The 23985-nt window shown below is 50.3% G+C and overlaps 1 protein-coding gene and 1 long non-coding RNA gene across 8 annotated transcripts in view; one reads left to right on the top strand and one right to left on the bottom strand.

The window, feature by feature from the left end:
- Nucleotides 1-11265, bottom strand: part of MDGA1 (MAM domain containing glycosylphosphatidylinositol anchor 1) — a 160859-nt gene extending 149594 nt beyond the window's left edge. For 3 of the 6 annotated variants that reach the window (XM_052805727.1, XM_052805728.1, XM_052805729.1), the window contains exon 1: nt 10626-11254. In XM_052805727.1, the coding sequence (XP_052661687.1) occupies nt 10626-10752 (127 nt within the window). In that variant the 5' untranslated portion in view covers nt 10753-11254. Of the gene's footprint in view, nt 1-10625 lie in introns of all 6 variants that reach the window. The other 3 variants (XM_052805730.1, XM_052805731.1, XM_052805732.1) reach the window with 3 other exon arrangements.
- Nucleotides 11266-12162: 897 nt separating this feature from the next.
- Nucleotides 12163-23668, top strand: LOC128150006 (uncharacterized). 2 transcript variants are annotated; one of them, XR_008237910.1, is made up of 4 exons: nt 13415-13633; nt 13785-13882; nt 15314-15544; nt 20220-23668. It is a non-coding gene; the product is annotated as an uncharacterized LOC128150006 (long non-coding RNA). The 2 variants fall into 2 exon arrangements; XR_008237909.1 differs by lacking the exons at nt 13415-13633; nt 13785-13882 and adding an exon at nt 12163-12342.
- The last annotated feature ends 317 nt before the right edge of the window (nt 23669-23985 follow it).

The raw sequence follows: 23985 nt of genomic DNA, 5'->3' as shown, positions 1-23985 counted from the left end.
CATTCTTACTGCACCTTTGTCAATTGCTATGCTTACCCTGCCATCATTTCCATTTACACGAACCCAGCAAAAGTATCTGCATGCCATTTGTCCTACACTACAGCTCACAGCAGAGAGAAACCACAAGCCAGCACATCACAGCCAGACGGATTTTTAGTTACATCAGTGATATCTCCCCTATGAAAGCTAAAGCAAAGGGATAACAGCCAACACCACATGCACTAGCGATTTGCAGCACGAGTGAAAGGAGCAACAGGAAAGCGAGAGGCTGGCCAGATCGATAAAAGGTGCTTGAGATCCCTGCTCGCCACCCTGCTGCATCCTCTCCCTGGAGGTCTGCAGCCCGGCACAGAGCCGTGACGTGCTCACAGAGCAGTGCTGGTGACTCCAAATCACCAGGCCGCTCTGGCACCACAGCTGTCCCCAGTGGGCTGTCCTGCCTTCTTTGCAACCGCTGAAATATGTAACTGTATCTACGCTGCTGTTCATTACTTGCATGATAATAAGAACACAGAGTGCTTTACAGAAGCATACAAAGGGAGCATCCTTCTCAGAGGAGTTTAAACATTACTAGACCATACAGCTCTCTCTGGATTTTGGGAATACAGTCATATAAGCATACACTGAGGTAACCATATCGCCTAGTCTAGAAGAACAAGTAGAAAATTTAAAGAAATAATTATTTATATTCAGCTCTCTCTCTAGGTCCCTGGTTAACTTCAGACATCTCCCTTCACCAGCCACAGACCAGATTATTTAGGCATTAAAGCTTAAGGTATTAGTAGTCAGAAGCTAACCTGGGATACAGCACAGCCAATGCACTGGTGCAAAAAGCTCCCTGTAGGCAGCCAGGATGCACTGAAGACAATGTTGCACTAAGCTAGGGCCCCTAAGTCATGTTTTCCCTAAGAGCCAAAGCACCATCATCAATAAAATGCCTCTGCTCTGGCACCCTCAGCTCTGCTGCCTCACAGAGCCAAGGAGATATATTGCAGCATTAATTGCCTCACCTGAACACCTTAGAGGCCCCAATAGCCAGCTGCCACCTGGCTGTCTTCTTTTCTCCTTCTGCCAGAGCAATATCTTCATCAATGACACAGACAGTGGGATCAAGTGCACCCTCAGCAAACGTGCAGACAAACCAAGCTGAGCGGTGCTGTTGACACACCTGAGGGATGGGATGCCATCCAGAGGCACCTGGATGAACAAGCTCAAGAAGTGGGCCTGTGTGAACCTCATGAGGTTCCACAAGGCCAAGCACAAGGTCCTGCACGTGGGTCAGGGCAACCCCCGGTATCACTACAGGCTGGGAGATGAAGGGATTGAGAGCAGCCCTGTGGAGAAGGACTTAGGGGTACTGGTGGATGAAAAGCTGGACACGAGCTGGCAATGTGTGCTCGCAGCCCAGAAAGCAAACCGTATCCTGGGCTGCATCAAAAGAAGCATGGCCAGCACGTCAAGGGAGGTGATTCTCTCCCTTTACTCTGCTCTGGTGAGACCCCACCTGGAGTACTGCATCCAGCTCTGGGGTCCTCAGCACAGGAAAGACATGGACCTGTTGGAGCAGGTCCAGAGGAGGGCCACAAAAATGATCAGAGGCCTAGAACACCCCTCCTATGAGGAAAGGCTGAGAGAGTTGGGGTTGTTTAGCCTGGAGAAGGCTCAGGGAGACCTTATTGTGGCCTTTCAATACTTCAAGGGGGCCTTCAAGAAAGATGGGGACAAACCTTTCAGGAGGGCCTGTTATGACGGGACAAGGGGTAATGGTTTTAAACTAAAATAGGGTAGATTTAATCTAGATATAAGGAAGAAATTTTTTTACGATAAGGGTGGTGAAGCACTGGAACAGGTTGCCCAGAGAGATGGTAGATGCCCCATTCCTGGAAACATTCAAGGTCAGGCTGGATGGGGCTCTGACCAACCTGATCTAGTTGAAGATGTCCCTGCTCATTGCAGGGGGGTTAGACTAGATGACTGTATTGGCTCTGTGTGGCAAGGTTTTGGTAGCAGAGTGGGAGTTACAGGGGTGGCTTCTGTAAGAAGCTGCTGGAAACTTCCCCTGTGTTCTAGAGAGCCAATACCAGCTGGCTCTAAGACGGACCCGCCACTGGCCAAGGCCGAGCCAATCAGCGATAGTGGTAACGCCTCTGTGATAACATTTTTAAGAAGGAAAAAAAAAGTTGGGACAGACAAAAAACGGCAGCCGGAGAGAGGAGTGAGAACATGTAAGAGAAACAACCCTGCAGACCCCAAGGTCAGTGAAGAAGGAGGGGGAGGAGATGCTCCAGGCGCCGGAGCAGAGATTCCCCTGCAGCCCGTGGGGAAGACCATGGTGAGGCAGGCTGTCCCCCTGCAGTCCATGGAGGTCCATGGTGGAGCAGATATCCACCTGCAGCCCGTGGAGGACCCCACGCCAGAGCAGGTGGGTTCCCGAAGGAGGCTGTGACCCTGTGGGAACCCCGCGCTGGAGCAGTCTCCTGGCAGGACCTGCGGATCTGTGGAGAGAGGAGCCCACGGAGCAGCTTTTCTGGCAGGACTTGTGACCCTGTGGGGGACCCACGCTGGAGCAGTCTGTGCCTGAGGGACTGCACACCGTGGAAAGGACCCATGCTGGAGCAGTTTGTGAAGAACCGCAGCCCGTGGGAAGGACCCACGTTGGAGAAGTTCGTGGAGGACTGTCTCCCATGGGAGGGACCGACACTGGAGCAGGGGAAGAGTGTGATGAGTCCTCCCCCTGAGGAGGATGAAGCGGCAGAAAAATAACGTGTGATGAACTGACCGTAAACCCCATCCCCCTGTGCCGCTGGGAGGGCTTGGTAGAGAATCCGGGAGTGAAGTTGTGCCCGGGAAGAAGGGATGGGTGGAGGGAAGGTGTTCTGAGATTTGGTTTTATTTCTCATTACCCTACTCTGGTTGATTTGTAATAAATTGAGTTAATTTTCCCCAAGCTGAGTCTGTTTTGCCCGTGATTGTAATTGGTGAGTGATCTCTCCTGTCCTTATCTCGACCCACAAGCTCTTTGTTATATTTTCTCTCCCCTGTCCAGCTGAGCAGGGGGAGTGATAGAACAGCTCTGGTGGGCACCTGGCGTCCAGCCAGGGTCAACCCACCACAATGACCTATAAAGGTCCCTTCCAACCCAAACTGTTCAAAGGTTCTGTGAGGATCCCTCTTCCCTCATATCCTTTCAGATTCCTTTAACCCTACCTTTTCTTTCCGAGAACCAAAACCAAACAAACCCCCAAGTGAACAACAACAAAAAATCTCCCAAACACAACCACACGTATAAGTGAAGAAAAAAGAAATGGAGACTATGGTTGAAAAGCCAATTCAGAATTTAAGAGGCCTGCACTCGCTTTATTGTTTGATCTTCTGTGGGAAACAGACAAGATGCTCCTGGAAGGAAACACTAGCACTTTCCCACTCCACAAGAGTATTACAAAGGGTGTGCGGGAAGGAATCATGAACTGCTTGCGTACAATGTGACAGAGCTTCAGACCCTAAAACAAGCTAGAGAGAGACGCAAAGCAGCACGCAAGCAGCCAGCACCAAAAACCTGGAAGCAGCAGCTCAGTCCCGGGCGTTCACGCCCGCGAACTTCGGCCTCGCTCCCACCCTCGGGAAGACGGACAGGCGGGGTTTTCCCGAAGTCCACCAAGGTGGCAACGGAGAAGACGAGCTGCCTCCGGGCGTTACTTGGCGCTCAGCCGACGCTGCCGAGCCGGGGACAGCCCGCCTGTCACCCCGGGGACGCGCCGCCAACCCGCTCCCACGCGTGTCCGGCCCGCGCGGAGCCCCGCTTCTGCCGGGAGACGGGCGCTCCCAAAGCGGCGTTTCGGTTTCCACGGGGTTTGCCCTGAGCAAATCCCGGCACCCACCCCCTTACCCCCCCTCCCGGGGGAAGGGGCGCACCCCCGAGCACCCCCTCCCCCGCCGGGGCGGTGCAACGCCTCCCTCTGGCGGACAGCGGCGGAGCGGCACGGCCCCGCCGCCCAGATGTGCCCCCCCCCCCCCAGCAGGACAGGAGCCGGCGGGCAGGACGGTGAAGGAGGGGCAGCTTCATTCGCCTTTCCCTTGGGTGGAAGGCAGGAGTCGCCTGCAGCCGGCGAGCTGCACCTGAGCAGAGGTCAGGAAAGCAAGGGGGGAGCCGAATCCTCCCATCCGAGAAACACCTGGCACCAGGCATGAAAACTGTCTGCCTCCCAACAGGTCCTGTCCCTGCTAACCTGCTAGTAACAGCCCTTCTCCGACTTCACTTTTGTTGAGCCCAGATCAGCTGATGCCCAGGATCTCTCTTTTTTCCTGGGTCCACTTCTCAAATTCTTTCCTAGCTCTAATGCAGCGCTTTGGATTGTCGGCTCCATGGGTTATCACACGTTTAATTTTTTCTTTTAAACACTAAGCAAGTGCTTGGCTATAAAAAAACCAAACCTCTGTTGTTCCCTCAACCCCTTCCCCCAAATAAAGGGCAGATTAAAGCTTTTTTCTTTTCAAAGTGAGTACTTTGGATCCTAACAGAGTAGAGACCTCACCAGTTAAACACGGGCACAGAGACATGAAACACATGCACTCTCCTCTCCCGCTTCCTAGCGGCACATCACTGTCTCTGGTGGGGCCTGGAGGCCCTGCCAGATCTGCATTCTGCTGCGCAGTGTCAGTGCCATATCCCTCCCCTTTCCTCCGCAAGTCTGGGGAACATTGGCACATTTTCCCCTTCTGAATTTAAACCTGTGCAACGCCAGCAGATGATGATTGGCAAAAGGTGGCTGGGACATGGGCACTTGATGTGTTCACCTCGACTGCATGAGAGCAGATACGGTCTCAAAGTTTTCTTAGTATTCTCAGTCTACATAAGACCTGGGCTACCATGTCTAGCCTAAAGAAACCCACATTGTATTACCAGATGCGGGTACCCATAGCATCTCTGAGAACAAACCAACATTTTCCACTGTCTCTTGTCGGGAAGGCTCATCTTCCCCACAACAAAATGCAGCCCCCTCTGAGGACACAACACAGCAAACCCCCCTGCACAAAAAATACCAACATGTCACCTACCCTCATGAGAACTTCACCAGTGAACTGTCTCTCCAGAGCTACAAAGGCAAGCCATTTGACTATGGACTTACCTTACGCTAAAGAAGCCTTTTGCAGGTAGAGTTCAGGACATTTCCATAAATTGAGTAAGAAGCACCCTCTACCCCAAGCAGTCTTTCACTAGGAGAAACGCATCTCTCTCTATTGCTTTTGCTAGCACATTGGCATTGGGCAGAATGCAATTTTTTCCCACCCCCCAACTCTGCCCTCCTCATAACAAGCTGTAGCCACGCAGGCAAGACTCTTAGGCATAGATGATGCTTATTAAACCAAGAGAGCACAGTATGTGTTGAGGGAAGGACTGGAAGCCTGAAACTGCACTTTTCAAGCAAGCAGAATGGCAGTAACTCCAGTCAAAACATTAGGGCTTCTGGTTGATGGGAAGTGTCACAAGATCTCTGACTTTCCAGCATAGAAGTCACTTAGACTTGTTCCTTAAAAATAAGAACAGCAGCCCCAGCAGCACAGCATCCCTTACTGCCACTGCTGAATTGCTGTCTGACTATTGAACCTCCAAGGCCATCTTCTGCTGCATCTTCCACTTATCAGGAGCCACTTACTACATCTCCCTCCCATCTCTCAAACTCATCTGAAATACATATATATATTTTAAAAAAATCCAGTGCAAACCTGACACTGATAATTTTAAAAGCTATGCTGCTCATGTCAAATTATTCAACATCTGTCTTCATGTTCCCACAAAAATTAGCATAGGATGGTGGTTTCTGATGACACCTATAGTGAAATATTTTGACTTCTACCAGCGAGTTGCAAACAACCTGTCAAGAGGATAATGTCAGTTTTCTAGTACTGCATATCAAAGCCAATTGAGGGCTTATCTGGTGTGTGAAGCTACTGACCTGACCTAAAAACAGAGGTTCTAGTGTCACAGGAGGGTGAATCTGACATACTACAGCTAGAGAACAGCAAGGCACGCTGAAGCACAGGGCTGGACAGATTTAATGCCTTGACCTTAAAGAGCTGCTAAAGAACTATGCAAATCTTGGACCGACCCAGTCCTTCAGAGAAACTATTTCTATAGCCCTCCAGTTACAAAACTCATTCCTGTAACCAAAAGGTTACAGCCTAAGCCACTACAGATTTAAGGGCTGGACAACAAGGAGAAAAGGCTGAGCACAAAGAACGTGTGCACATCTGTGTATATACACACACACACACACATATGTATAGTTCAGAGGACCACTGTGCTCATACATTGCATTTTCCAAACAGAATCAGCCAAGACGTGGCTCACAGGAGCCAGCTCCACCGTTACTTTAGCCAGTGATCTGCTCACCCGTTTCTGAGGGCACAGGGTACACTGGGATAACAGCAAGGAAGCTGAAGATCTCCTCGTCTGGACTCTTGTTCCCGCTGGCAAAACAGCTATAGTCAGGGGAAGGGAAGAGGGACTGATCCAGGTCACCAGGCTCGAGGTTAACACATTAAAGTGTGTCTGTGCCCCCAGCAACTGGCAACAAAAGACACACACCAGTTGCAAGAGACCGTGAGGCATCCTACTTGGGCAATGCTGCATTGAAAACTCTAGAAAAAGAGGCTTTTACTTTACAGGTAAAAAGAGCAGGAAACAAATCATGTCACGTGTACATGAAATGAAGAAGTGTGGATGTTTATGGCCTAAGCCCAGGATATGTTTTACCATGACACTCCTCCATTGCAGACACAAGAAAACATTCTTCCGCTAGATTTTTTGGCTGCCTGTAGTGGCATCTCACGGGTGATTCAGTGTGATGGTGTCTCTTTAAAGAAAGAGCTTTACTAGGTCATTTATTCCTCACGTCAGAGGCCACGGCAGGACTACTCTGTACTGCAAGTGCTTCACCCCCACCAGTTTCAAGCACCTGAAGTAATGCAGCCCATCCAGCCGGCCCTCTGATCACGGTGCCAGGCAGCTTTCCCTGCTGCCCAGCCTAAACCTTCCTTTTATTCCCTTTCCATCACCTTGCTGTAGCCCCCATCACACACTGTGATGACCATTTCTGAAATGCCTTTTCTGCAGGTGAATTATGAGGGGCAGGGGACAAAACATCCCACTCTTTTGTTCAGCCTGAAAGGCTGCTGCTGATCAGCTGGACTGTGCTAGTTGCAAGACAACCCAGAAATGTTAATTATATACTGCACATGGAGTAAGCAAAGCAGCAGCCCTGTGCACACTCTGAACCAGAGCTACGCAAGTCCTGGAGTATGCAAGGCTTACTAGGAAACAAGAGGCATACTCTTCCCTTTGGGCCGCCCCCCCCTCCAACCATCCTCCCCTTTCAGTCTAAATTATAGTCTTTAAGTGTTGATAACTCCAAGGCTGGAAGAGCAAGTCCCCTTTCTCCTTACCTCTTCCTCCCTCCCCCCAGATTCTGACATTTCCTAGAGATCTATTACAGCTTGCTCCTCATCTTGACCAGCAGCATTAATGCACCAGGATTGAAAGGCACACACAGTTTAGGAAATGGCGTACCACAAAAGGCTAATAAAAGTTGCCCCTTGGCAGCCAGCTGAACTGCCTCTGTATCAGGCCAGCCTTGTCTTACTACAGCAAACAAGGCTGAAAGGATGGAATCAGCTAATGAGAAGAGGGTTTCAGACACACTTCAGTCTTTACAACAAATGCCAATTTATATAACAAGCCTCTTCAGGTAGCAGGCTAAAAGCACCTTGACTCCTAATTAAATTGCACCTCCATTGCAAATGCTCCTTTCCCAGAAACCTCCTTACACACATTTTATTTATACCATTCATCTCAATAAACCTCTCCAACAACTCCGCTCTCCTAGACAGAGGTCTTTTGTGCACATCCATGTGGGTGTATTATTTAAAGGGTACATCACATGGATACTTTATCTAGTTTAATCTGATTTAATCTCAGCAGATTTACTAAAGTGAAATATATTTATAGACCCATATAGATGCCTCTCACCATCTCCATCACCATAAATAAATATTCAAAAGCAGAAAAACAGATCTGAACCATGATACTTGAGTTCCCATAATCTCTACATTAAGCACCACATGAGACTGACATTCACGGCACAGAACACTCAAGTACAGCTTAAAGCTACGGCGAGAGACCAACATTTAGGACAAACTGAAGTGGAGGGGGGCAGTAGGACTAGTTTCTAATCCTGCTTTAGTTATCTTTGCAAATATAACTGTATCAATCCAGCTCTGCTTGAGCCATCAATGACACCAATCTCGCATCCAAACAAACAGTGCTGGCTGCACAAGGCATGAAATCAGCGCAGGGCAGTGGACTGAAAGCAGGATTAGGAAAGACAACATGAAAACTATTAGTCACCGTAGAAGTTTGCAGATACACAGCTCTGGGCTGCACTCGGAGACAGCTGCATATTAAGGCTCCTGATGGTCTCAACAGATAGTTTGAAGAGGTAGGGGAGGGGAGAGGTAGGAAGAGACTGCATTTCTCCTTTGTGTAGTTAAATAAGAGAATAGATAGTAGTAGTGTACCATTTTGGCTTAAAAGGATTCCTTCATCTTAGTGCATGTCTATATCTGTGCTTTCTTTTGTACACAGCTTCTCCAAGCTCTCTCTGAGAGAAAAAGACAAAAACATCAGTAAGTTATTCTGAAGATCTAATTTAGCAGCAACTCTATCAAATGAAAGTTCACTGAAGTGGATGAAAAAATACAACAGGCAACTTTCTAAAGCATGTTTAAGCAAAACCGGTTTTAAGCTCTGTCCCTCTTGCTACAATCCTGAGCAGACAGGCCATTCTACAGCAAGTGACAGCTACTCAGCAGCAAGCACACTAAAATAAAATAATAAAAGTTCAGCTAGAAGCAGATTACCTGTTTTAAAGGATTAAATAACCTGCCCTGACCAGGTTTCTGTACCACAAACTCATTCTACTCCTCGTCTTTCCAGCCTTCAGAGGGTCCTACAATCTTCCTCTGGACATGCAGACTGGGAGAAAACATATATACTGGGAGGAAGAAAGAAAAAAGAAAGGAAGCTAAACACCCTCTATTTAAAATGGTTATTTTGCAAAATGGACCCAAACTCAAATTAACATCCCAGCCCTCACGGAAAAAGGAGGAATTGTTTCCATTAAAGAAATACATGATTAAAAAGTGACCTACAAAGACTTACCCATCGTCAGTGAGACTGAACTGATCTTTGCCAGAGCTCACACAAGAGACTGGCTGCATGCTGTTAAAAAGGGGGGAGCAGGGGGGCTGGATTCTCTCACTGGGGTCTCTCTTCAGAGCTCAGAGAGCTTGGCTTGTTAGAGGCAGAGGCATGCCTTCCAGAAGGACTTTACAGCAACGCACAACTGAGTTGTAAGCCAAGATAAAGCCAGCTTGTATGAGAGGCAAGTCTTGTGGGTTGCTTTTATTTATTTTTTTCCCACTGTATTGGAAATGCAGATCTTGTAAAGCAAGAATTAAGAGAGGGCTGGGAGAGGGAAAGGGGGGCTGCGCGGCTGGCTAAAGTAAATCCCGGCTGTTCTCTCAACCCAGGGCTTGTGCTCGGCGGGGGCACGGGGTGCCATCCCCAGCCTCTGCCCCCTGCCCCCCCCTCTGCCCTCGGAAGCTGAGGGGCTGCGGGAGCCAGACCTCACAGGGGGACACCTGAGCTTGCCATTTGCCGCCCTGCCTGCAAACAAGGAGGGGAAGTAAGCACCATAACTGCAATAATAATAATAAAAGAGAAAAAAAAAAATCAAGCAGCTCGACATCAGCTCTGCCACAGAGCACCCCACCCCCCCCCCCCCCCGACCTTAAGAAGAAAATCGGCAGCAAAGTTCAATAGGGTGCAAAAGCAGCCTCACCCCTTGCCCCCCCCGTCCCGGGAGGGGAGGGAGCCCGGCGGGGCTGGCCGCGGGTTGTGCGCGGGGAGCTGGGGCAGGGCGGGGTGCCGGCCCCGCCGGGCCGGGCCGAGCCGGGGAGCACCGCCCCGCACGGCAGCGGCGGGGAGCGGGCTGCCGGCGGCAGCGGGGGAGACCCCCGGCACCGAGCCCCGGCGGGGCAGCGGCGGCCGCCCACCTCTTGCCTTCCCCGTTCCGGTGCTCCTGCACGGAAGCAAACCCGCAAGGGCAGCGCGGGGAGGGGATCTTCCGTCCTCCCCCGGCCTCGAAGAAACTGCAACTCAGAGGTGCTCCCAGAGCCGCGCCGCCGCGGTTCGCGACGCCGGCATCAGCGTGGCGTCTCCACGCGAGGCGGGTGGGGGAGAGGGGAGGCAGGGCCGGAGCCCAGGGTCGCTCCCCGCGGCAGCTCTCGCTCCCCGCGGCTCCAGGCGCGGCCAGCCCGGCGGCAGCCTCGCCCGCGGTCCCTGCGTGCCATCTCGGTGGACTCGTAAATCGGAGGCGGCCGGGGTTACGGCGAGAAATTACGAAGTAGCTACAGGCGCTGGAAGCCCTATTGCTGCATAAAGCTCTCCGCTCAGGCCGCGACGAGCTTCGCCAGCATCATTTACTTTCTCCTGCAGGTGCTTTTTAACTTTGATCCCACCGCCTGCGCCTCGCCCCCCCCCCAGCGACCGCGACAGCGTCTCTTACCGTAAACCCCTTGTCCTCTGCTGTACACCGGCACCAGAGACAGGAATAAAAAACAGATCATCTCCATCTTCAAGGCAGAGCCCTCATTGCCGGCGAAGAAAAGCAGCCAAAACAGCCCAGGCAGCATCCGGCGGGGGAGCGAGGAGCAGGCGAAAGCCTCCCGAAACGCCGCCCCATATGCCCCGCTCCGCGCCGGGCACCGGCGCCCCTGGGGCGGAGAAAGGGACCCCCCACACCGGTGCCGCCTGGGGATAAAATTTAAAAGGAAAAAAAAAAAAAGGAAAAAAAGGAGAGGGAGAGAGCGAGGGAAGGAGGCAGGGAGGGCGGGAAAGCGGAGCGCCTCTTCCCGCTTCCCTTCGCCAGGTTTCTCAAGGATTACCAGGAAAACGGGCAGCCTCGCCCGCACTCGGGGTACGGGGAAAGGCCAGCCCGGGGGCACCGGGCCGGCGCCGGGCAGGTGCAGGGCCTGGGCCAGCCCAGCGCTGCTCCCCAGCCCCTGCGGGAAAGGGGGTTTCTTTGTTCAGCGTGAGCCGCCGAGCGCTGCCCGCAGTCCAGCGCTGCCCGAAGTGCTGCCAACTGGGGCCAACTTGGGAGAGTCCTCGCCCTCCCTCCTCCCGACGAGACTCTGGCCGCAGCCCCAGGAGCGAACGGGGGAAAGGAGAAGGAGGTGGAGAAAAAGGGGGGGAAGCAAGGGTGGGGGGTAGGAGCCAGCTGCTGAAAGGCGGAGGGAAGAATAGGTGATTCTCTCTCCTCTTTTCCAGATCTTCTGGGGAGGGGATTGTTGCAATTAATCAAATCCAGGAAGGATTTTTTTTTTTTTTTTTTTAAAGCGGCTCCCAAGAGCTCCCCCAGCTGCACTGCATCGCCCCGGCCAGCCTGAAGGGAGAAGCAAACGAGGAGCAGACAGACACCACGCACCCTCGCTCTGCCTGCAGCTCAGCCCGGCTCTCCTCGCCTCCTCCCTAGCCCGCCAGGTCCTTCTCCCTTCAAAACTTTCCCTGATGTTGTGTGCTGAGCTCGGGCGGGTGCTTCGCGTCCGCCGCTTGCCTGCTCCGCCCGCCTCGCAGATAATTTGCAGCTGTAGAGAGGCCCGCGTCGCTCTCCCTCGACGGCTGCCGGAGCTCCCGGTGGGAACTAACAGGGGCTGCAGCTGGAAAGGAGCCGACGAGGAGGGACAACAAGCTGGAGAAAGTTGGGTTACTCCTGCCAGACACCGGCTGGAAACCGCTTGCAAGGTCCCTGCCCTACCGCTTTTTCCTGAAGCGCCAAAATCTCCTGCAAAAGTTGCCGGGAGCGTCACGGCTCCCCAGCCGGCCCCGGGGCTCTCCGCTCCGCCGACCCCCGACGGGGCGTCCGGGGGGCACGGTACGGTACCGCGCCCGGCCGGCCGGGCTGGCCCGGGGCCGCCTCACCCCTCCCTGGCTGCCGGCTCTGCTGGGCGCGCCGTGTTTTCTTCCCCTTTGGCTTTCCAGGTTTTTCCCCTCCCCTCTTCACCATTTCATTCCCTTTCGGTGGAAAAAAAAAAAAAAAAAAAGGAGCCAATTAAAGCAGCCGTGCTCGGAAGAGCCCTGCCTCCTGCCCAATTCTGCGAGCCTTACCTCGCCCCGGCCCCATTAGAGACAGCACCGCAGGGCTGGGGAGAAAAAGGGACTCGCTTCGGGTGGAGAGATCAGCCGTCAGTCCGGGGTCCCTCCATCCTCAGGACACTCACGGCAAGGTCGGCTTCTCCCGGGTGGGACCTGACATGCGAAAAGTCCAGGGGTAGCGGGGGGCTGGGGGGGTGTCTCCTGGTTTGCACGGGCAGCGAGCCGGGGGTGGGGGGCAGCGCAGGTTGCCGGGGGGGGGAGGGGGGTGGTCACCTGTGCCGGCGCTGGCTGGTGCCAGCAAAGTTTTTCGGGGCCCCCCAGATAGGTTGCAGGCTGGCGGAGCGCCTTGTGCATGCCGCTCGGGAGCGGCGGGGGGCCCCGCTGGGGCGGGGGTGCTGTGGGGGCCCCCAGCCCGGTGCGTGGCTGCGGGGGTCGGCGGTGCCCGTGGGACTGCCGGCCCCGGGCTGTGCTGATGCTCGTACGTCAAACCCGGAACGGGGGAGCTGTGCGTTCCCCCCCGCGCAGGGCCCAAGGTGAGAGCTCCGGCCGGGAGGAAGGAGATGCTGCGCGACCGCCCCGGGCATCACCACCGGCACCGGGGGGCTGCGCCAGCGCCCCGGGAGCACCGGTGCGGAGCCCTACTTTGCCACCCCTTTCTCCATCTACTTTGCTAGGGGGATAAAACGCTGCTTCGGGGGAGCCTAGACCCGCTCGCCCCGCGGGGCTCCGGAGTCGGCGAGCGCACCCGTGCCTGGCTCGGCGCTGTAGCCGTGAGCCCAGCCCGGAAAGGGGAGGCAGCGCCGTGGAAGCCCCTCTTAGCGGGGCGGACTGTTCCCCGGGCCCCGGCACGCCGCTCTCCCGGCGCTGGCCCCGCCGAGGCTCCCGGGGACGGGCTGATGGGCCCCGTCCCTTAGCGACACCGGGTCCCCTCCGCCTCTTCCCCGGGGTGGTCCCTGCGTGCCTTCCCGCCTCGGCCACGCGTGGGCTTGGCGGCCCCCCGCCGCTCATGGCGCTGCTCTGCTGCGCGCTGCCCCCAGCCCGGCCCCGCGGCTCCGCATCGATGTCCGCTTGCCGCGGTAGCTAGCGAGAGGTGCTATACCCCAAGGGAAGGCGGATGGAAAGATGTACCCCGGCAGGAACCGAGTCGCCGTGTGAACAAGTCGCTGCCTGGATAAAAATGTAATTAAAAAAAAAAAGAAGAAAAAAATATTGAGAGATATGGCCCAGAGGGCGGCTGGCTGCTCAGTCATGCTCTAACAAACAAGCAATTAAGAGATACAGCCGCTAATTAGTGAGCAGTTATTCCTATTGTGAATGGTGCTCAGCGGGAGAGAAAAGCAATAGCGTGCACCAGGAGGAGAGCGGCGTTACGGACAGGGCAGCTTCACCCCATGACCAGCATCCCTGCAAGTAGGAGGCAAGGTGGGTGGATTTCCCACTGGACCCTATTCCCTCACTTGTCAGGATGTTGCCAGTATGAACTGCTTTGTTTGGTTTTGGTTGTTGGGTTTTTTTTCTTTGTATTTTTTCTTTTGGTTTTGTTCTTTTTTTTTTTTTTTTTCCTATAACCGAGCTGAGGGAATATTTGCCAAGAAACTGTGGCCTTTGCACTCTGAGGCGTCTTTTCCAAAGATGATGGCATGGAGCGGGGCTCTTATGAAAGCACCTGATGTGAGCAAGTTTATTTTTTAATACAATAAACCCTTATCTGAGAAGGATTTAATCCTTCCCACAGTGTGTGGTGGCAACATTAATAAAGGGTGTATAGGTATAAGGAGGCAGCCAGGACTAGGAGGACAGGTGGAGCAGCCCCTTTGCCAGGGCATGGGGAGAAGCAGGAGCTGACGATGACATGACAAAGTAAAATTGTCCACATCTGCATGAAGCAGGCTGAAAGCAACACAAGGAAACGAGATGAAGAGATTTTTGCAGATCCAGGAAACTTCATGGTGATAAAAAAAACTATGGAGACATGAGTCTTGTTTTTTCTACTCATGATTTTGAAATAAGGATATTTATGGCGCATTTTTGTAGCCTTTCTGTTCTTATTTTTTTTTCAGGGATTCTCATTAGATTATGACATAGTGCCTCAGAGTTTGAATGAGTGTGAGTTACCAGATAATGAGTCTAAAAAAAAAAAATTCTCAAAAATGTGTGCTTTGCATCCCTTTTTTGTGTTAACATTCAATGCACATGCTCACGTTTCACTGGCACAAATGCTTATGAAAAATGAATTTCAAAGTAAACTGCCAAAGTATGTGAAACAACCCAGCTTTCTCTTAACAAATAAAAGTATTTGTGCCAAAAGTACCTTTGAACTCATCCAGTTAGGGAACAGTAAAAACCATAAAGTGAGACACTGAGCAGTCCATTGAATTAAAGGGAAAAATAATTGGATAATAAATAATTAGAAAGAGCTGTCATCTGTCCATAGATATTCTGAGTGGAAAAAAATACTGCCAAAACCCAAGTACATAACTGCATTTGCTAAATAAGGTAATTAATCATTATTGTTTGAGGCCTAATAAATCATAACATTCATAACTACAGTGTTTCTAATGGCTGACAGCAAGCCAGCAATCCCATGCACACTTGCTAAGCAATCTACTTGCAATAAGGAAACCATACCCTGTAGTGATACTACTTGTCAAAAAGCAAGGATGAGGGATGTCTTTCCTCCCCCTCGGTCTGTTTCCACAGAACCTATTTGTCCCATCTTTCCAGCTGGGAGTTTGTGTCTCTGGTCCCTTCTCAAGACCCCACTTGTCAAATGAGTCCTGTCTCTTCGAAATATTTATATGTACTACATCACCTATATTTCACAGCTACGTTAAGAAGTAGACAGTCTCTGGGACAGATGTGGTGTTCAAAGAGAGCAAATCATATGTCACCAGGCAGGAGACGATTGAAGAACTGTGTGAGGCCAAGGTCCAGTTCCAAGAACATTAACTCTCTTTGTGTCAATGTTTTCAAGTTATAGTCTGGTGCTGTCTGTCATTTATTTCTTTTCCAGGATGATGCAGGTATCTCTGGGCTCCAGTGGTCTCTTGAGCTTGTGGCCTGACATTTCTGTCACCTCTTTCCTGTTCATTTTCTTCTCAGCACCACATCCAAGAATGTCTCCAGGATCCCTGAAGTTTGATCTCTTCCTCCCCTCCCTCCCTACACGTGCATATGGAAGTGAGTACAGCCTAGCTGGGAGCTTTGTGGCAGCATTTCCCTTGCTAGGGCTTACTAAAAGGCAGTAGAAATGGAAAGAAGGGAAAAGGAGCACAACGGGGCACCTTAAAGGCAATGGGCAAAGCCAAGGTGACTCCAAATGCTGCAAGAGAGGTACGACTTGAGAAGGGGAAAGCCAGAGCACGCTTTAGCACTGCAGCAGAGATGTTAGCAGGGAGGTAGGAAAACAATGGAATTCTAACTGAGCACAGGTCTGCATCGAGGACCTGAGCGCACAGGGTTGCTCCTGCAATGCTGCTGCGCCCGACTGAGCTGGGGCAGGCTCTGCAACAGTGCAGCACAGGGGCAAGGGTCTGACCCGAGGCAGACAAGAGAGCTGAAGAGGGGGAACTGGGAAAGGCAAGGGAAAGCCAGTGTGTGTCGGGAGAGGGAGCCCTATCAGACTGCTATAGACAAACTAGGGGCAACAGCAAGAAATACTCTGCAAAGCACAAACTACTGGAAGGTGGGAAAGCATGGGTGAAGCTACAATGGCAGGATGCAGTTAAACTGTCCACTGTCTGTTTTCTTTCTGTTTAATTGGTCTTCACGGAAAACTGTAAAAAGAAATATTAAAAAATGCTAGTTTGTCATTCTGAAGTGCTGGAATCAGCATCTCTTTGGGGAAAAAAAATCCCCCTAGCCTAGAGGAGTGCTTCCCACCATCCTTAACATTAGGCTGGTGCTGCTGCTGTCCCAGATCCTCCTGGGATCTCCTGCTTCCAGTATGAAGTATGCCAAGATAGGGCTATAAATCCCATGGGCTCTGCTTTGCTGTCCTCAGTTCTCCTCATCTTCACTCCAGGGAATGCACCTATGCTGTGCTCGCTTTCTTCCCAGATGCATTTTACAACACTAGTATTACCTCTGAGCCTCTTGTGTATTCTTTGCTTTTTTGATTAGCTCTCTTCATCACAGAGAGTTTTGGTACTGAAAGGAGTGATGAAGAGGGAGTCTATCTCTATTCCTCACCCAAGGTATTCATCCTGCCTGAGCTTTACCATCCTTCCTCCCTGCACTTCCCTGGTGCAGCCAGTCTCAGGGCCATGCTGGGATTTCTGGTAGCTGGTTGCTATTGTACTGGATTTTGCTATTCCTGCCTTTACCCAGTTACACTTTGACAAACTTCTGTTTCCTGGTTAAGGCTTATGTGAAAGCCATTGCAATCCCTTGCCCCTGTGATCTCAATGTGTGGCCACTCTTCTTTCCTCAGCTCAAGTGCTCACACACACCCCATCCCACTTCTTGTGCACTAAACCCACAGGCTTTTAACTCAACATTTTCTACCAGTCTCTATGCTTTTTAGCCTATGTATCTACTTTGCCCAAGATCCTGCTGGTTTTTTGCTCTTGTGCTTTAGGATAGATTGGGGCTGGTATAGGGGTGCAGACAAGTGTGTCAGCATCACTGGGAGCATCTTTTTCCTGTTTCATCCTTTCTTTGATCTTTTTTTCCTCTCTGCCTCCTTCTCCTCCTGCATTCATGCTTTCTTCTTCTTTCCCACCCTCCCTTTCATGTGTAAAAAGTGAGTTAAAAAAATGTCAAGCTGGTGCTGGTCAAAGGAACTTGTTCTCCCTTTCTTCCACTTCCTTTCATTGCCTCAGCCCTCTTCTCCTCACACACGTCTCCCAGAGTGCACTGGAGAGGGACGCTTTTTTACAGACAGCAGATATGAAGGGTTTGGGGATGAGTCTCCCCTGTTCATGCTCTCTGCCACTGCCAGCGAAGGCTGTATCGACTGCAGATTTTGTCAGTGCCAGGCAGATGATCTGAAATGTGTGATCTCTGCCCTGCGGTGGAGGTGGTGGTGCTGGGGAGGGTAAAGGAGCTACTCCTGAAGCAGATGCCTTCAGCCAGAGGGCTGTGTTTGAACCAGTTGTCAGCACTCCCAGGAGACTGTGCTACCTGAATTTCCCTTGAGAGGTTTTAAACACAACTCACAGCACAGGGATGATTGATTGACATGAGCCAAAGTAAAATCTACATAGGACACCTCTCAGATGGGACCTTGCTGTTTAGACCTTGGTGGAGACAGCCTTTGGCCACAGACAGCACGTTATGTCTCCCATAGCCTGATATGAGGAGGAAGCCATCCTGCAGAGTCACTTTTGTGGGAGCACTCAGGTAAGGCTGTGGGCTCACATGCCCTGAGACCTCTTGTTGGTGAGAAAACACCCCAGCTGGTACCTCCTCACTTCAGTTGCCCAGTGGCCACACTCATTTTTGGGAAGCTGATCTACTATCAATACATTGACTTAAAACTACACACAAGAAGTTCCTCATTCCTTGTTTGTCCCCAGACAGAGCCACGCTCACTCCAGGAAGGTGAGCATCTGTTTTGGATGTAAAAAGGAAGCTGCAGAGAAAACTATTTTTCTGCCAGAATCTCCCCTTGCTACTGATCCTGGACCACAAGAGCTAGGAGAGATGGTTACAGAAAGATTCAACAGTGTGCCAGGCAGGCTACAGAAAAGAGCATGCAATTCAATGCCTGAAGCAGCCCCACTGCTTTCTGAGGAACCATACACTGTTCATCAGTGGTGCAGCTCTCCACCAGCCTCTCACTGTAACATGACAATGAAAAAAATTTGAAATCCAAAGCTGTCAGGAGCCTATGTGCATTGCCACTGTCCACACAGCTTGGGCAGTCAGACCTTTACTGGTATGGGCTTCGTTCCACCCAGGAGAATGGGCATGTAGTCCCCAGCTCATGTGGGTATTGTCAGCTATTTTGGCTGGAGATATCTGAGTCAGACCAGTTCCCGGTGGAGGCTTCCTCCTGCTCTTTTTGGCAGGTCTCCATCTGATTGCTATTTCCCTTCACTACCATAAATCCACTCTCCTGGCCTCACCCATCTTTCCTCTGCCCAGACTCCTTCCAGGAGAATTATGAATGAGCACAGCTTCAACCTGAGTTTTGGAAATCCTGAGGCCAGAGCTCTTCTTGGAAATGTAGTGTCCCCAGCATACCCATCTCCTCCAGAGGTACTCAGAGCTGGATGTGGACACTCATGTTTTAATTCAAAATAACTTTTATGGTGTGTTTCACTGTCACACCTTGCTCTGCTCATACCTATAGCCCAGGGTGGCAGGTGAATCCATCAGAGGGTTTCCAGGTTTAAGGAGAGAAGCAAGGAGCTGCCTCACTGGGCAATGTATGTCTCAGTGCCACTCAACTTCCCTGCTTTGGGTCTCTAAGCTGGTGAGGTCTGAAGGGATAGAGTGCTGCGAGTCTTACGTCCGTGAGGGAGGACTCTCTGAGCTCATCTGCTAGAACTCTGGGTCTCTCAGCCCTCATTTGTGTTCCCCAGCAGTGTCTGCACAGATACCATTTGCATATACACTATTTCATCTCAGTGTTTTGACCCTATATGACTTTAAGGAAACTTGGATGCCTGAAGTCCAAGCATCAAGAGAAATGTGGAACGCAAAAACCCAAGGGTAGTTGGCCCCTCTGACTTAATACAAAAGCCACTGTCTTCTCATGCCCAATCTAGCCCATGGTGCAAAACTAGCCCACAAGCCCACAACTCACTCTAAGTGAGTTTGAGAATGAAGCCTCTACGGTTAACTTGTGCAGAAGTCGTTTTCTTTTTGGATCTATATACGGTCTATGAGCTACCCTTACAAGTTACTATTGCCTCTTCATTTTCGGGTGTTGTTGGCCACTACTGGAGCACTCAATTCAAGAATCCAGTGATTTTTGTCTTTCTGTGAACCTGTTACGTACATACACACACACGCATATCCTTTCCCCTCCTGTCCAGTGACACACTACAGCTACATTTTTAACAAACCACCTGTTGAAGTCAAAATATCTTAAACAATTCTTTGCACAAATCCAGAAGTTGCAAAAGAAATGTGCAAAGAAGAGAAAATGTTTGGAACTGTGCCTGCTGAAAGGATGCTTTAAAACACAACACCCCCCCCACCCAAGGGTTGCTACTCCCTCCTTACCTTTGGGTGGGTCCCAAACATAATTCCATGCTGCCTCTATGCTTAAATATACTCACATCCTTAAGGCACAGTGGCATCCTTGTCTGTCTTCTGCAATTTGATCCATTTTAGAAGATCCATGGTGAAAGACTCTGTTTCAACTTACCATGACTATTTATAACACAATTCTCTAGCAAACCAGAGTTAGAAGGGCCATTACTGTAAAAATAAGTAACATGAAATGGATCATACAAGAAATTAACAGAAAAACTCTATTGGGAGGAAATTATAGAAACACCAACCACATTTACTAATGTGTTTTTCATTTGAGCTGCTCTAATCATTTTAGAAAATCTGGGGCTGGGGCTACCTGGGGACGTGATAGAGGTGTGCGGGTGCTGCACAGCACTGAAGCACTGCTGGTGGAGAGGCACAGATTACGAGCAGAGCTGTTCCTGCCAGGATCACCCACCTCCCCACTGCTCTCAAACAAAGCAAGAAATTAATCTGCACTCACACAGATGGGGTTTGCTGGCATAGCTGTCTCGGTCATGAAATGTGACCCTGATCAAGAGTGAGCATCAGGGAGCGCTTCCCTGTGTGAGGCAGGGGAGATGAAACACAAAGTCGAGGTGTGACTCACCCAAATTCAGACAGCAAGGCAGAGACATGAGCAGAGCTGGACAGAGTACTTTTTCCCCTCATTTCTCAGTGCAGCTGCAGACAGACAGCATTGCCACTGAACTGTGTATTCTGATGTATAATTACTTGCTTATTAGCTGGCTAGCTCATCATGCCAACAAAGGTAGCGGGAATGCGAAGCAAAGACATTTCTCCTCTCCCTGTCTTTCAGACCAGAGAAGAAACGACAAATCATACAACCTGCTGGGAACCTCCACCTCCTCCACCCTTTATAGGCTGGCAGAGGTTGAAGTTTGACTGACTTCTCAGTTACATCTAGTCCTCAGAAGAAAGAGAAAAAGAGCTAATCGTGCTAGCCTGACACTAGAGCCAGGGATTCTGATGGCGATGGCTATTGCCACTTCCAGAGCGATGTGCTAGGCACACGTGCCTCATAGGTGACCTCGCACTGAGCCGTGAAGATGTTGGGAGCAACCAGCTCTACCACACACCATTGCTCAGTACCTCACGGAGGAGGAGGAATATAATATAGAGTGTCAGCCTGAGGTAAAGCCAAATAACAGGGCCACTGGAGTCAAGATAGGGCTTGGCTTACTTATTGTATAGGCAGCACTTTTTTTAAAGCTTGAAAACTTAATTCCCTCTGTTGCAACCTCCCTCTAGGGGCTCACCAGGTGCTGCAGTATTTTCATGCACATCCCCTCATGTCTTGAGCATTGCACACTCACCCCATGGGTTTCCAAAGAAGTTTCTCCATGCAGCTCCCCAGGTGGTTGCGCTCCAGTGAAGGGTGAAGCCATTCTTGCTAAACCAACCCCTGCATCCAAGCTTCCCCAGGAAAACCAGATGAGGGTTTTGAGTAGCAGCAGCAGACTTTCCTATTAGCGAAGTCAAGCAGGAAAATTAGTGGAAAATAGCGTTATTTTTTTAGGGACCAAATCATTCATAGATTACAGAGTCAAAAGGAAACACTGCTGGTCTGACCTCCTGTTCTAATCAGAGCGCATTGTGAGGAACAACCTCCAGTCCTGATTTCTGAGAAGCCAATAATAAACCATTCATTTGTATTTCACACAGAGCAGTGGCATATTTCATCAGGATGCACAAACTGGTATTCTGAAGGAACAATACACATTTGGGATCAGATTTACAGCTGTTCAGTAGCCCTCAGATTTGCAGGTAAAACACAATATCTGACTTGCTGGAAGGTTTCATGGCACTGGCACTGAGGAATAAATGCCTTTGATTTTCCCCGTCTGATTTTTCCTGGTCTCTGGCATCAGGACTGAGGGAGACAGGAACCACCTCTCCACCCAGCTTCAGGAGGGACTGGGGGAAGCAGCAAGATCCAGGAGAGAGGGAGAAGCCAGTGGAAAGCCAGGGCAGGACTGACTCAAGAATTAATGGGGGTGGGCAGAGAAAGGAGGAGGTGGGAAACAGCCTGGGCGAGGGATGAAAGAGGGACACTGGGGCAGCTTGAAGCATGGGAAGAGAAGCAACAACTGCTGGAAAGATGGTGGGGGCAAGTGGACAGCTGAAACTTGGGGAAAGCCAGGATGTAAGATGGCATTGCTGCAGCATCACTGGAGCAGGGACTGATGGCCCAGGGCTGGGCTGAAATGTGGTATTCAGGGCCACGGGCAGGGCAGGGGGAGGCTGGGGGGGGGAGGCTGGGCAGGGTCCCCAGGATCTGGCAGCTCTGCCCCTTCTTTCTGCCCATTCAGCCCTGATTTTTCTCCATCCCACCTTTTGACACCCCCTCACACCCTACCAGAATTCCCTTACAGTCTTGCCCTTGCAGGGAGCCAGAGGGGTTGGAGGGTCTGATAGGAAGGTGAAGGAAGAAGAGGGTGAAATACATCTTCCTCTGCCCGAGGAGCCAGTCCAGCTGCCCTGGGCATACCTGGTCTTGGGGATAACATGGAGTTTGACCACCTCAGCTAACAGGGGGTGAGTTCATCCCTGCTCCAAACATCCTGTGTGAGGTGATTCACATTAAATATTCTTTATTCACCATGTCTGGAAAAGTACATCTGAGCCCCTGAAAACAGCGGACATTTTGATGGAAGATGCCTGAGAAAAAATATTTTACAGGAACCAAGAGTCGCCTGTCTCTCTGGAAAATGAACATTGGCTGATCAAGAAATTACCAATAGAAATTTCTCATATTAGCACTTTTTTTTTTCCCTTGCTTGTCTTGGTGGAGAATCACATTTCATTTTCAAACCACAGTTCTACATTTATCATCCCTGATTTAGTAAATTGCCACTTGCAGAAGCAGTGTCTAACCTACCTTTATTTAAGACTTTGCAGGATAATGTGTTTGTGTTGGACTCAGAGAGGGTCACAAAAAAAGTGGCAGATGCTGCAAACATTGAAATGGAGGTAATGTAAATGATTTTAGATTCAAAATATTCCTCCTCAAGTAACTTAACAGTTTCACAAAATATTGTATTGGCAGTGAGACTTAAATCTAAAATCTTGAAGCAAGAGGAATTTTGTTGTCTTTCTCCTTCTTTATTTTTTTCTTAACAGGGATCAAAATCAACCTTTCAATAAGCCTCTCTTTGTAGTCAAAATAGAAGGAAGTGAAGATACCTCTATAATCAGAGCTGGCTCAAGTCTTATCAGCAGGGTAGGCAAAATTTAATTTTGCAGCCCAAGGGTCTTCTCTTCACCCTTGGGCAGGCAAAATTCAGCTGTGTGGCAGCAGCAGAGTGGGTCCTTCCTGGGATGTGTTTCTCCTTTTCTTCCCCCTTGGTACCACACAGCTTGTGGGGAAAGGCTGGACAGTCAGCTTGTGCCTGCTGCAGATATGGCCATTCCCACCTCTTCCAGCCCAGGCAAACCGGGCTGCTGGTTGCCCCTGGCAGGCTCCAACCTTCAGCAGCCAACAGCTTTGCCCGTCCCTGAAACCAGCCCTGTCTGTAGTAAGGTAGAGAAACTTGCATCTGCAAAGGTGAGCCTGGAATCATTATCTTACAGCTGCAAATGTAGCCTCCCACTTAAATGAAAGGATGCAGATAATTGGGTTATCTTGTATAAAACAAATTCTTCTGCCCTATAAACTGTAGCCAGTACACATGATGCAATCTCACTGTGCCAGGCTGGAAAGGGGGGTGTTGGGAACGGGGCTGGCTTTCTCACCCCAAGCAGGAGAGGACTTACTCCTGTGCCCTTAGCACGCACAGCTAAACTTCAGGAGATCATGACATTCACACATATGACCCCTCCCCATTTGAGGTCCATGGGAATATGATCAAGCTGATGATTTCCGGTGGAATCAATAAGAAAGGTAGAGGGCATCAACAAAATCATTAATAATTTCTCTCAGTTATAATCTAGTTTCTTCAAATACAGCTGTTGCTGGAGCCTCCAGCCAGAATTAACGATACGGAAAATCTGAAGGACAATAAACAGTATATGTGTGAGCTAGAGGGATGTGAACAAACAGTAAACAAAAAGGAAAATGTCAAAGGGGTTAAATCTTTAATAAACTACCGGTCCAATATCATTTGATAAGCTCTCTTTCAGATGTTTCACAAATATTCTCCCTTGCTTTCAGAGTCAGCCTGGTCTTTTTCAAGCCAAACACATTTCACAAGAAAAAAATGTAGAGGAACCAAAATGGGCCTTTGAAAGAGAAATGGATTGTAACCGTATTCTTACATTTTAAAAGCAATAAAATGACTGCAAGATTACACATTCCTCATAGCTGGGATTCCTCATTCCTCGTAGGTACACAGCCTGTCCTGTGTTCAGCATGGAGCTCATTGGTGTTCAGTAATTTCTTCTGTTTATAAAGTGAATCAAGCAGGTACATTTTGCAATTGTTAATACTCAGGGTAATAATATACACACATGCATGCATCCACCCACATAAGCACAGAGAGGTTAATACCAATCTAAAAATATTTTGTATGGCAGAAAGAACACAAAAACATTGTCAACAGTTGGTGGAAGACAGTAGCAGTTAC

Source organism: Harpia harpyja, chromosome 13 (assembly GCF_026419915.1).
Source record: "Harpia harpyja isolate bHarHar1 chromosome 13, bHarHar1 primary haplotype, whole genome shotgun sequence".
Taxonomy (NCBI): Eukaryota; Metazoa; Chordata; class Aves; order Accipitriformes; family Accipitridae; genus Harpia; species Harpia harpyja.
The sequence above is the reverse complement of the archived record's forward strand: the minus strand, read 5'-3'. Positions and strand labels throughout refer to the sequence as shown.